The 14,371-nt window shown below is 42.7% G+C and overlaps 1 protein-coding gene across 5 annotated transcripts in view; it reads right to left on the bottom strand.

The window, feature by feature from the left end:
* Edrf1 (erythroid differentiation regulatory factor 1) overlaps positions 1-14,371 on the bottom strand; it is a 37,800-nt gene that overhangs the window by 2,652 nt on the left and 20,777 nt on the right. For all 5 annotated transcript variants that reach the window (XM_047552970.1, XM_047552968.1, XM_047552969.1 and 2 more), the window contains 7 exons: positions 13,747-13,965; positions 11,770-11,993; positions 10,285-10,443; positions 9,978-10,127; positions 8,488-8,641; positions 5,178-5,293; positions 3,675-3,826 (listed from right to left, as the gene is read on the bottom strand). In XM_047552970.1, coding sequence (XP_047408926.1) covers positions 3,675-3,826; positions 5,178-5,293; positions 8,488-8,641; positions 9,978-10,127; positions 10,285-10,443; positions 11,770-11,993; positions 13,747-13,965 — 1,174 coding nt within the window. The remainder of the gene's footprint in view (positions 1-3,674; positions 3,827-5,177; positions 5,294-8,487; positions 8,642-9,977; positions 10,128-10,284; positions 10,444-11,769; positions 11,994-13,746; positions 13,966-14,371) is intronic.

The raw sequence follows: 14,371 nt of genomic DNA, 5'->3' as shown, positions 1-14,371 counted from the left end.
CAATAAGTAAAGGTGTTCAGAATATGAATTATTTTCTTAGGACAATAACATCATTTTGTTACTTTGGTTGGATGCCTGAGGTAACTGATGGTCACTGGAATCAAATGCTAAACCCTTTGATTTCTTCAGATCATACTTCTACATCTTAGCTCTTCATCTCCTAGTTACTACAAATCATGCCCTTCCTTAATCCATTCTCATCACCAGTGTCACTGGCACATATTACTTCTGCTTTTTCATTAAATTAAACCCCAAAGCCACCAAAATGTCAAGAGGCCTCTTTTGCTAAAGCAATGAATACTAAGAGCAAATAAAGTCTTAATCCAAAAATAAGCAACAACACAACAACGAATCAGGCCCTCCACAACCTAATAAACTAGCATTTCTAGCAGAGCAATGCTAATGCCACTGTCACAAGATGAAGTGCCTTCATGAGCTGGAAACGAAAATTCTTGAACAAATTAAATGCATCTTAATTTTCTTAGATTTCACTGTAATTTTGTAGCAATCTAAGAAAATTGAGCGTTATTATTATTATACCCAATTTCCTTTCTTATTTTTGTTTCTTCCCTTAGGGGACTGAAAAGGAATAGCAGTCAAAATAAAACAAATTATTAATGTTTTCTTTCTTTTAAGGTCTCATTCTGATTTCCCTTTCATCCACGAGGGTATGCCCTCCGCTTTGTGGTGGAATAACTAGGCCTGCATAGAGGCCTCTTCACAACAGAACCAGAGGCCTGATTTGCATGTTAGTGAAGCGAGACAGAACCAGGCATGGACTTAGTAACCAAGGCAGTTGTTTCTAAACCTGTCAACAGTATTTGTTGTAATACCATTTAATAGTCTTTAATAAATCTGAAAAAAAAGCCCAAATTTGCTAATTACTTTAAGTATCATACATGAAACTCTAGATTAAAATTGTCTTCCAACAGAATATTAATAACTTGAATAAACAGGTTGGGAAACCATTCACTAAGATAAAAATTACTTAGCTCACATAGAGGACTGTTATAACACTATTGTAAGACTGAAACTATTACCTGTCAGTCTATTACCCTAACCATCAATTTGTGCAAATCAATGAATTACTGTTTCTCACATATATTTATATCACCAATAAAATAGTAAAAATTTTAAAAAGTTACCTACTGTTGCCCAGCGAGAAAAGCCACATCACTTTGTCAACTGTGTGTCACTACATGCACTACCTACCTTTCTCTTTGATTCTTTGAGAAGACAGATTTATCTGCTAACTGCAGTGGACACATCAACACACTGTACTGGGTACCCGAACCTGGTGCAGCAGAAACTGAAGCTCGACCACGGGGCTGACCAAGATGGCAATACTCTTAAAGAGCTCTCCTGGTACATACAATTCAAAAGCAGTCGGTCTCCTGAGACCCAGGTGTATCCTGAACAACTAAGAAGTCCTGACCAGCTGGCCCTCCTCTCCTAAGAAGACTAGTAAGCACCAAAGACTCGGTGGAATGTGGCTGGCAGAGCCTGACAGTGCAGAGGTGCTCTGCCAGGTGGAGCAGACATCAGAGCCATCTCTGCGGACTTGCCCACCCTGAAGGTGCAGTCATTTCCTCTGAGCCAGCAGGCATCTTCCAAGGTCCCCAGTGGACGCCTGGAAGTACACACACCTGTGATGTTTATAAATTAGGCATGGCAAGAGATTAACAACAATTTAGCACAGCCCTCAGTCACCTCGACCTCCTGTTTTTTCTTAAGTCAAGAACTATTGGGCTGGGGCTCAGTGGCAGAGCGCTCGCCTAGCATGTGTGAGGCAGTGGGTTCAATCTTTAGCATAGAAAATAAACAAACAAAATAAAGGCATTCTGTCCATCTACAACTACCAAAAAAGAAAAAAAAAAAAAGAAAAAAGAAAAAGAAAAAGAAAAAGAAACTATCACCTTGCCACCTTAGGGATCTTCTTTGTCATATCTGAGTTGCCAGCATGGCTACTCTTATGCTTTGGGCCGTTCTTACGTAAACTAAGCCACTGAAACACAGCACAGCCACTGCAACAGCCAAGCTAATGACAGAGGCAGCTGCCAAGGATCAGCGGGTAGAAGCGACACACAAGCACGTGCTAGCCAAAGGGATGGTCCAGGCCCCGGAGGGACAGCCCCAGGGTTCATCGCCATACTCAGAATGCTGTGCAAAAACTTACTTCTTGAATTTTCCATTTGATAGTTTGGCACCAGAGCTGACCATGGGTTACTGAAACCTTAAGAAGTGAAAGTCTAGCTCTCGGGGGTCTACTACACTGCTGGAAGAACTAAGCCCGTGGCCCATGTATGGTAACCATGGCAACAACAAAAAAACCACAACTCAACTCCAAGCTACAAAACTGAACTCAGTTCGCACCAATGGCCTAGCAGGTGAAGGACATAAAAACTTTCCAGACACAATAATTATCTCCCTCAGTCTCTCCTGACTGACACGAGACGCCCAGTTTTCAACAACTGGAGATTGTGAAAGGAAAGGCAGGAGCAGCAACCTGATTAGAGATGCAAGATCCACAGAACCAGACTCGGATGCCAAGGTGGGAACTGCTCACAGCACTGCCAAGGACAGTGGCTGGTATGTCTGAGGTTCCAACGGGAAACTCGGATACATTCATGACCAGCCCCGTAATCTCAGCAGAGAAAGAGGTTTTGGAGTGATGGAACCATGCTGGGTCCCAAATGTGATTGGCATACTTGGACGTATTTGTTAAAGCTTGAAGAACTGTATACCACACAGAATGTCACTGTAAATAAAATACAAAAAGTATCTATACCCTTATATCATAAACTGGTAATTCACACACAAGACAACTAACAATGGATACATTAGGACGGTTCTCTTCTCTATTTTCCAATTTTTGTATTATGAGCCAGACTGTACTTACATTTTTAAAAAGAAAGGTATACTATTCCCATTACTTTCCCGATCTATTGAAATTCCAAATTAAATCAATACTGCCATAATGAAAGCTCTGGCAAACCCAGGTACTGCACAAGATGGCAGAGGGGCCTGGGAACATATTGGCCGAGGTGCTCACTCCTTTTTTCTCCAATTTCCTGACTTTAGAGACTTCAGTGTTCTTTGCAAGCGGGTACTGGGGATTGAAACCAGAGGCACTTATCTACTAAGCCACATCTCTAGTCCTTTTAATTTTTTATTTTGAGACAGGATCTCACTGAGTTGCTTAGGGCCTTGTTAAACTGCTAAGTTGGTCTCAAACTTGTACTCCTCTTGTCTCAGCCTCCCAAGCTGCTGGGATTAGAGGCCTGCACCACTGTGCCCCACTGTCATCTCCTTTTATGGTACAAGTCACCCTGGTATCCAAACTACAGCCCAGACTTCCCACTAACGGTGACATTCAGAAGCGTCATTTGAACATCTGGAGTCTTCCTCTCGGGGTCACTCATCCCTTTCATGGAACAGATCACAACAGGTATCTACTCTAGGCAGCAAGACTTTTCTATCTATAAACTGACATGCAGTGGGCCAGACAGAGATGCTTCTCACCTAGTTGAAGTTAAGAAAGAATTCCACTTAAAATTTGGATTTTCCAAATAAAAGACAAGAAAGGATACAACTATTTCTTTACAATGTCAGTAGAGATTATTCACACTATTTTCATAGGCAAAGACGTTTTCACTAATAACCATGTGATTTACCTTGTTTTCTTTTTAGTTGAAGACAGCAGTTTGATGGACTGCAGGAGGAGGAAGGACAACCGAGATTCGAATATACTGAGGAGTTTGATTACTTCTTCTCTGTTAAGACTAGGAGAAGAATCAGCAGCTGGACTGGTCTCATCACCCTTAGGCTAAAAAAACCAAAATTGTTACTTTCCTAAGCTATCCAGCAACTATAGTTTCACATGGAAGTGATGGAGCTGCAGTTTCATTTATCCATTAATTTAAAACCAAAATCAAAATAAAAACCAGACCAAAATCATTTTGATAGAGGAAAACACATAATAAAAGTACTTAACCCTGCATGACAAGCTCCTGACTCCCCACATCACTCCCTGCAGGAATACCATGGAAAGGGTACCACCCAGGACATTCAGGGCAGCTTTCTAAAGGCAGTCTGAGTTCTAGATCACCCTGAAAACTAGAAATTCCTTCCCCAGGAGGGTGTCTGTTTAAGCCACTCACCATTCAACAGTTCCAGGCAGTACAGTAGAAATTAAGAAAAGAGGCTCAGACTTTTTCTTTCAAGAGCAAAACCAAAACAAACCCCAAACATAAAAATTGAAGAGACTTTATAACTTGCTAACCAGTGCCTCACTATAGCATATTCTTTCTTTCTTTCTTTTTTTTTTTTTTTTTTGGTTTTGGTATTGGCGATTGAACCCAGGGGTGCTTAACCACTAAGCCATGTCGCCGGCCCTTGTTTATATTTTATTTAGATACAGGGTCTCACTGAGTTGTTCCGTGCCTTGCTAATCTGCTGAGGCTGGGTTTGAACTCATAATCCTCCTGCCTCAGCCTCTCAAATTGCTGGGATTACAGGCATGAGCCACTGTGCCTGCCTCATTATGGCATGTTCTTAAAAAACTTTTAATACATAAAAGATATACTTGCAAACTGACTAAAAATGTTTAATTCTACCATGCAGATATAACTGCTATGGTTCACACATGCAGTGTAGGCTGGGTCTCTAGGGTGATGGTGCTGAGCTGGTGGAGCCTTGAACAGGTGTGGTCTAGTGGGAGGTAACTGGGTCATGGGGGCTCCACCCTCACAAATGCCATCTCTCAGAAGTGGGTCAGGTCTCCTGTGACTGGCTTAGTTCTCACAAGAGCAGGCAGCTGGAAAGCAGCCACCTCACACCTTGGCCCCTTCTGTACATGTTAAGTTCCTTTTCTGACTCTCCAACATGTTGTGACACAGACAGGGGCCCTTACTAGGACAATGGTTCCACGCTGTTTGGACCCTCTGCTACCAGAACTGTGAACTAAATATACTCCTTTGTAAGTTAACCAGCCTCCAGAATTTTGTTATAGCAATACAAGACAGACTATGACATTAAAAAACCATTTTCAACATGTTTTATGCAGAGCATATATATGTACACATACATGTGTGTACAGACACATTCATAAGGACATGCCATATGAGCACTATAAACATGCACCCTTTAGCATTAAAATGGTGATTTTCTTCGTCTACCTGGTCAAATTCCTCTACAAGCTCCTTCCGGATGAGCTGGAATGCATGTTCAGTCCTCACCATGATATCCAGAGCCCCAGAGAGCGTTTTTAACTTTCCAACGTTGCTATTCTGACCTAAAATAGTAAACACAAAATGATCATTTATCTACCAACCTAGAAACCCGTCCACATTAATGTTTCAATGAAAAACTGCTTTTCAAATGTGATAGGGGTAGCTCATGAGAATCCCAACAAATCTTCTAACTTCTGTTTAATTTTCCCTTGAGAAAAGTATTAAATCTAGACAAAGCAATAAAGTCATTGTTCCCCAGCCTCATTATTGATTTTGTCAGGTTGAGAACACACCTTGGGACAGGAGCCCTATCTGGAGCATTAGGGTCAAGGGGACCAATAGAGAAGAGTCTGGTTGAAGGCCATCCCACTATTCGCCAGCTGCACAATGTAGGTCAAATCACTTAGCACTTTGTGTCAGCTGTCCCATTACATAGTAAGCACATTATCTTTCTGTTTGAAGTCAGGAAGTCAGACCAGATGAGTAAGTTTAATTCTACTCTAGGGCCTTTTGATAAAGTATTTCTAAAGCTATCAGACAGCACAAAGCACCTTTGACCCTACTCTCCTGGAGCTTATGCCAATGTATGTGCGGTGGCATGCACTAGAGCACTCATCTTCTCCAGAGGGAGGTCTACGCTTCGTCCTTGGCTCCTGGAGAGTGATTTCTTAGCCTCTGGAATGTCCCCCTCTGGTAAACGTATCTGCTTACCTGGGAGGCCTTGGGCCACACCATAAGGATGTAACTTATCATGGGGGTCTTTGGCCTCATGGTAATAGTTCAACCTCCAGAAAGCCTGGAGACCAAGATCAACCATGTGGTAGTTAACCATGTCTACGTGACTAAATCCCAACAAAAACTCTGGACACCAAGCATGGGTGAGCTCCCTTAGCAATCCACTACACATAACATCCCACACCACTGTGGGGAGTGCCGGCACCACTTACAGCTTCACCAGAGACGACGACTGGAAGTCATGTGCTCAGCCCTCTCCTGGACTCGACCCCAAGTACCTCTTCCTGCGGTTGACTTTAACACGTACCCTGTTTCTCTAAGAAGCCACACTCAAGAGTGGAACAGCTTTCAGTGAATTCAGTGCGTTGTACCAGTGAACTGCCAAGCCGGAGGGGGACCCTCAAACTTGAGGATAGTGTCAGAAGTGGAAGTGGGCCTGGGACAATCGTTGCTGTCTTCCTTTGGAGCATAAGCCCGAACTTTAAAACAACCAATCTTTAAAAATCAGTGGGAAACACTAGAATGAACTGGACATAACTTTCCTATGTTCATATATGAACATATAACTAGTGAAATGCCACATCATGTACAACAAGAAGAATGGAATCCTAATTAGAATAAGTTGTCAAAATACACTCAATTGTCACGTATCTAAAGAGAAGAAATAAAAAATGTCACTGGGGGAAAAAATCAGTGGATAGATTTGTTTTCAGGGTAGCTCTGACATGGGGAAGAAAGCCATGGCCTATGTATGGAAAAGCTGTTGGGGCAGAGAGACAACAAAGGAGGTAAATCTGAGTCACACGTACTGGACAAAAAAATACAAGGTCAAATGATCCTCTGAAGGTTTTATAAAGTATTTATTAAGGTGGCTTACAAAACCCACAAGCTTGGCTAACAAAACCTTCTGAAGTACTTAAGGCACACACACTATTAAAACTCTTTTTTTTCTTTCTTTTTAAGTAACATTGGGATTAAACCCAGGATATCATACATTTTAGGCAAGTGTCTACCACTCCAGCTACTAAAACACTTAAAAAACAGAATTAACTACATCATCTTAGCAGACTTATTCTCAAAATCTCTATTCATTTTGTAAAAATGATGCCTACTAAAGCTGGGTGTGGTGGTGCACACCTATAATGCCAGGGACTTGGAAGGCTGAGGCAGGAGGATCACAAGTTTGAAGCCAGTCTGGGCAGCTTAGTGAGACCCTAACTCAGGGAAGAAAAAAAAAAAGAATGTATGGATGTATGCATGCGTGCTTGCGTGCATGTGTATGTATGTATCTCCATGGTACAGCACCTCTGGATTCAAATCCCAATACTCCCTTGTCCCCATCTCCGTGCACACAAAGGAAAAAAAAAAAAAAAAAAAGCCTGTTTTTCCGAACGAACTCAAACATGGCAAAAAGTTCATCTCAAACCCATCCCACAAAGAGCTACTGTTGGTCCTGGAGGTCAACCCATATGTATAACACGCATTAATACAACAGCAAAATTTTAAGAAAGTATTTTTAGAAACTGTTAAAAAGATAATACTTTCCCTAAGTTTACAAGGTTCAAATAAGTCTGCAGTAGAAATGCCTTCCCAGTTCCCTCCTGAGGCAGTAATGTATCATTTTCCTGCACATCCTTCCAGGGCTGCTGAACACCTACACACTAAGACACATGTACATATGTGTATATATGCACACACACACATACATATTTTGAAAAGTATGGGGTAACTGAATGTTCCTTATCCAAAACACTTGGGATTGTGTTTCAAATTTCAGACTTTCTCGATTTTGTAGTATTTGCATAAACTTTATGGGTCGAGCATCCTTATTCACAAAATCAGAAATATGAAAGACTCCAAAATCTGAAACTTTAAATTAAAATTTTAATTTTAAAAAGAAAAATACCAAAATGTAGCCAAATGAACTGCTACATTTGTTTCCTTACCACACAAGAGATATTTTTCAGCCGAGTATAGTAGCACATGCCTACGACCCCAGCAGCTAGGGAGGCTGAGGCAGGAGGATCGTGAATTCTAACCCATCCTTAGTAACTTAGCAAGGCCCTAAGCAACTCAGCAAGATCCTGTCTCTAAGTGGTTGGAGTGGCCACTTGGCTCCTGTCATGGAAGCAACACAGGAAGTGCTCCCTTCCTTTCAACATTCTCCCATGTTCCAAATTATCCTGAACTTGGGTGGGCTCTACTTTAGAGTCTATTGTAGAACCACAACCCAAAGTTGCCGAGCGTCAGTTCCATATTTAAAGGCACCCAATCAGGACTTTTTACTTCTGCTTCTCCATCCCCAAGTTCTGCCTGCTGACTTAAAACTCTGTCTAAAATGCTGTTTTAAAAAGTACCTCAAAAAGCATAGAAACTTCACCTGGTCCCTACACAAAGGCATGACTGTGGGCAAATTAATACGAAAACACCACCGGTTATATCCAAGAGCAACCCACAGGCTCTAGGACGATCCCACACTGAGCCGACGCACATGATCTGAGGAGTGAGACATCAGACTTACTCGTCATCTGAAATTCTGCGAACGCTACTCTTTCTAACTGTACTCTGAGCAGTTCACACGGAGCATCTCTGAGGAGCTGAAAGAGCTTGACGGCTTTGCTGTAATGAAGATCCGCCAGCACCCGGTGCTGCTTCCTAAGATGTTCATCACCAACCTAGAACCAAAAACAAAATTTAAAAAAGCAATTCCTAAGACCTGGGTTTCACAGAAATTAGTCATTCAAGTATTCTGACTGGATCAATGCTTTTCAGTTTTTCACTTTCTTCCTATAACTCTTTAAGTTTTAGCTCTTAGGTCTTCAAGTCACTTACAGTTAGTTTTCACCTATGAGGTGAAGCAGGAGTCCACTTCCATTCTTCTGCATGTGGATGGCCACTTGTGCCAGCCCTGTATGCTGAGGAGACTACTCTTCCCCCACTGAACTGTCTCAGCAACCTTCAGCCTGCTTTTGCCCTGAGGGTACTAGGCCATTTGGGCAAACTTGAATTTCAGCTGGGGGTCACCTACAGTAAGGGGACCTGGATGGGGAGCTCCTACAGCAGAGTGGAAAGAAACCCTTTCCAGGTGAAGCTGGGTCTCAAAGGCCAATACTCAGGATGAGGGAATCCCAGAAGACAAGCAGGCCCAAGGGACTGTAAGGTATGGTATCCAGGTATTTAGCCAAAAAAGGGGAACAAACAATGAAACAACAACAAACTGAGAAACTATAAGCACAAGTCTTCTGCAGAAGCAAAGCAAACTCTCTGGAAGAGGGCAGCTTCAACCTGGGCATCAGGTGCTTTCTAGCAACCCAGGGCAACTGAGCACCAGGATCCACCTCAAACTGAAAAATATGAAGTTCAATTACCCTAATACGGGTAAATAAACTATGATAGCTTCGTTGAACAAGCACTACCAAGCTGTGAAAGGAACAGCTACATACACCAAGAAGGTGGATCTCAAAAACATGCCTTTAAGCAGAGGGCAGTAAGCCACAGAAGGACACTCGCAACCCAAATCACTCCACAAGGCTTACAACCACGTACAGTGTAATGCACCAAGTGGTCTCAGTTCTGCACCAATCTGGGTGCCTGGCAGGGCGACACCAGAAGGGTGCGCGGGGGCTCTCTGAGAGCGCTGTGCTCAAACTCCAGGCCAGGTTCACAGGGGTTTCCTCTGTCAGTCTTTACCTGCACCTCTGCTCCACCTGTGCTCTGGGGTGGGGTGGGGGGGATGCTTTGCGTCACAATAAAAAACCTAGGAGAGTGAACTTCAAAGTTGCCTTAGAACCATTACTACAGGCCTGAGTATAAGACCAACTAAGAACCCACCCAGCAAATGTGCAATCTTCAACCAAGACCTGATCAACTGTAGCAGAAAACATGGTACAGGGGAGAGGGAAGAACACCTATTCCACGGGTTTTCTCAAGTGGCTACTTAGAATCACAGCATGGAATGTGAGAAAAGCGCCCAGAGCACTTGAGAATGGTCTTGGTCTGAAACAGTCATACCTGATTCCTCAGACAACTGTGGTACATGGAGGCCAGCCTGTGATGGATGGTCGCAGCTCGGTACTGACAGAGAGGCTGTCGAGCAGACACCAAGTCAACGTCACAATACTTCAGGGACTTCATCATAGCCTCGCTGACTTCTTTTTCAATCTGTTTATTTTTTTTTAAAGGGGCAGAAAAAAATGACAAGCTTGCAATCACAGACTAAGAATTTCATAATGTTTAAATATTGGTTGTCAAGGAAAAGGTGACAAAAAAGGAATAAATTAGGTTGAAGACTTATTTTGTAATCCAGCAAACTCCCTACCTGCTCCTGAGCCTTTCTGGATAATGGAGCATAATCCTGTTGTAGAGTTGCCATGGTAAAATAAGTTGTGGACAACTCCCAGTTCACCGAGTCCCAGACAGCTGGGTGTATGTCTCGTGTTCCCAATGACCTCAGAGCTTTCAAATAGTAATCAACAGCCTGCAAGGGAAGAAGAGGTATAAATTTTTGACTTTGTTTACACATATGCCAATACTGCATTAAAATAAAGCATACTTTTTTTTGGTACTAGGGATTGAACCATCTCCAGCCCTTGTTATTTTGAAATAGGGTCTTGCTAAGTTGCTTACGTCCTTGCTAAATTGCTGAGGCTGGCTTTGAATTTGTGATCCTCCTACCTCAGCCTCCCTAGCCAGTGGGATTACAGGTATGCACCACCATGTCTGGCAAAAAAATAATCAAAACCACCCAGATGTCAATTTAATGTGGGGAAAACTTATAAAAGGATAATATTATGAAGAAAGGGAAAAAGAAAGCCAATGAAAACATTTTAACAAATTTATTTACAGTGGACTGAACCTTTTATCGAAGCCTCCAGCAGGTCAGTCCTCAGTGCTGCTTTCTAACATCCTGGTGCACAAGCTGCATTTTTTTCCCTTTCTGAATGAAAATTACAGTGTGTATAGCTAGTCAACTGGAGAAAACAACTAGAGATTTTACTATAAGAAATCACTCCTCTCACCCTATCTCCCTCATCCTCAAATATGTGACCCTTGCACTTAAATCACAGTAACTGCTAAATTTCTGGTGTTTTCTTCAGTGTATGTAGAAACTTAAAATTTACTACACCGTGAACATTCTTCACAAATGTCATCAAATAGCATAAAAATAATCAATTATGGAAGTGCTCATTTCCTGTGACCTCTCTGACAACAGATGCTACCATGTGGTCATTGGACAATTTTAAATTTTATATAAAGGCATTTACTTTTTTTACGTGTGTATATTTTTAGTTCGCATTTATTTGCCCTTTTTCTACTGGAGTGGTTTCTTTTCATGGTTTTTAATTCTTCGTATACTAAAGGAGTACTAACTGATGATCATCTGTGTAATAGGAAGTGAGTTACTACCCTGGATCATGATCTGCTCTCAACTTTACCTTCTGCGGTGCATGTTCACATGCTGAAGTTCGTTCATCTTCTGCTTCCTGCGCCACACTGGGGAGGTCCTTCCCCATCCATCAGGCCAACCTCTACCTCCATTTTCTTCTGGAGCCTTTAGCTTCACCTTCTCCAGGTCAACCCTCAATCTACTGGATTTTCTCTGGATACACCCACACGATTTACTGAATCACCTTTTCCCTAACTTGAGATGCATCGACAGTAAACTCTCACCACTATTAGGCCAGTTTCTAAGCATGTCACATCCTGTCATCGCCATGGGTCAACAGCTTTTAGTTGTGTAATATTTTAATGTACGCAGATGCCAGGAGTGAACAGACCAGACAGACATACATGTGGAGGTTACCTTGTTATAGTACAAGCCCTCTTCTGGCGAGAACTCGCGTTTGAACTCGTCTCCCACGCTACAGTGTGCCTGAGCGCAGATGCGCATCAGTCTCCCCGTGTTACACAACAGAAGGGCGGCATTCGTAGCATCATCGATGGACTCGAAGTTGTGAATCCCCTTTTCAAAACAAGAAAAGCTTTTTTTCCACAACTGTTGCTCTGCAGCAGACACAGATTTGCTCACTTCACAAAGAAAGAAAGAAAACAATTGCATGAGCAGACATCAGAGTGAACCCAGCACCGTCCCTCCAGGAGAGGGTGACAGGAGCAAAGCAGTGACAGGAGCCTGGTGGAAAGCCAGCCACCTGGTCCACTGCAGCGCTCTGCTCCCACCATGACTTACACAGACGGAAGGTGTCCCCCAAGTCCACTTGGCTGAAGCCCTAACTCCCCCCCACCTTAAAATGTGACTGTATTTGAATCAGGACTTTAAAGAGGAAACTCAGGTTAAATGGGGTCATGAGGTGGGGCCCCGAGTCAACATGACTGGTGGGCCTGTAATTGGAGGGGTGACCCAGGGCGGTGCAGAGAAAGGATAAAGCAGGGACATAACTTCAGGCCACAGAAAGCAGCCTCAGAGGAATTCAATCCTATTGGCACCTTGGTTTTGGGCTCTGGCCTCTTGAACCATGAGCAAGTAAATTTCTATGGTTCAAATCACAGTCTGGGGTATTTTGTATCAGCCCCAGTAAAACAATCCAACATTTACGCAGAGCCCTCATTGTTAATGGATAGACATCAAGACAAGCAAGGTAAGACACCTGAGCAAAGTGCTATTTTTATAGACTCAAACGCTGTGGTCCCTTGACTTTTACAAGGGCACAGTGTTTTGTCAGGCTGTCCCAGGTTCTGGACAGCCACTTCCATGCCCCTCACCAGCCACCTCTCCAGACGCCCTTCATTGCACAGGTTCTTCTACTCGCCCCACGTGTGACTCCTGGACAGGCACATGCGCAACTCAGCAGGCGCCCAGCTGTATTCAATTCAGCTGCAGCTCCATCCCAGCCCCATCCTTCTCACTGCCAGCTTTCAGGTTGTTGTCAGCTACTATGGCTTTAGCTGTGACCCCTGGGAAGGGCTCTCGGTGCTGCAGTGGCCCTGGCAGCTCCAAGCACACTGCCAACAGGCCTCTGCGCACACAGGTCCCACAGGGGCCCGTGGCCCTCAAGGCCCTGCTGCTCCTCTCCAGTGCACCGCACCCTCCCCCGACCCCTCCCCTGTGCTGCCCCATCCGTAAAGTTCTCCTTCCTTCACATTTGCCTGTGAGTTCCACAGGGCACACTGCTCCTCTCAAGCACAGAGAACCCTACAACCTCGATAAACATCTTCCTTCCCCACTCTCCTACTGTACTGCATTTGAACCTATGTACAGCAGGCTTGCCAACCAGAAGGGGACCAGTTAAACATCCAACAGAGAGCCTGGCACTTGGCTCACTGTTCAAGTGGTCTCTGAACTGACCAGATGGTATGAAGTATAAAAGTGGGAATGGAAGAAGACACGGAACTGATGGATTCTAGGAGAAATTAATGTTTTCCCCTAATTTTATTTCTTGAGAATTTAACAATAAAAGCTTTTTCAAAAAATATTTTTAGTTGTCAATGGATCTTTTATTTATTTATACGTGGTACTGAGTATCAAACCTAGGGCCTCATACATCCCAGGCAAGTGCTGTACCACTGAGCCACAACTCCAGCCCCACAATAAAAGCTTTTTAAACAGAGTTCCTTTTTTTTTTTTTTTTTTGGTGCTGGGGATTGAACACAGGGCCTTGTGCTTACAAGGCAAGCACTCTACTGACTGAGCTATCTCCCCAGCCCCTAAACAGAGTTCCTTTTAATAACCTACAGTCAAATGCAACAGTTCTTACCAGCCCACATAAAATCAGCATGACTTATATAACAGAACAGAGAAGAGAAAGAATCCCAAGATACTCACCTATTCTCTCAGTCTGTAATGCAGCAGCCTGATTCATGTAAAACACACCAATTTCATTTCTAATGTTGCCCATTCTCTTCAACACTTGTACATAATGTTCTGGATTTTGGCTTTTTAAGTCACTAAACTGTAAGATTTCATTAGCAGCCTCATAACATTTACAACTAACTGAAAGTTGACTTTCTAAGTCTGTAGACAAATCAGTTGCCCATGCAAATCCTTAAAAAAAAGAAAGAAATGTCAGCATAAGCCATATAAACTCTTCTTCCTTAATATCTATGTGAGTCAGATATTTTAGTGAAAATACAAAATGCAATGTAGCATAAATATACTATTTTAAATCAATAAACACAATTTTATAGTTTCATAAATACCCAGATTTTTCCAGGTGAACTAGTACAGACCAAAAGCTATTCACATGGTAAACAGTTTTTAGTATTAATAGAAATAATTCTTGAAGTAAAGTGCCAATATAAAGTCACTAAAGCATATAAGTCCTAGATAAGTCCTCAAACTTACAAATGCCTTCTAGTGGACTGGATTAAGTAAGCGCAGAACCCAATGTTCAAGGGGAGAAAAGACAGTGTTCCTCTTTCTAACACTTAGATATGGGAGAAGGTCATTT

The sequence above is a fragment of the Sciurus carolinensis genome, chromosome 5 (assembly GCF_902686445.1).
Source record: "Sciurus carolinensis chromosome 5, mSciCar1.2, whole genome shotgun sequence".
NCBI lineage: Eukaryota > Metazoa > Chordata > Mammalia > Rodentia > Sciuridae > Sciurus > Sciurus carolinensis.
The sequence above is the reverse complement of the archived record's forward strand: the minus strand, read 5'-3'. Positions and strand labels throughout refer to the sequence as shown.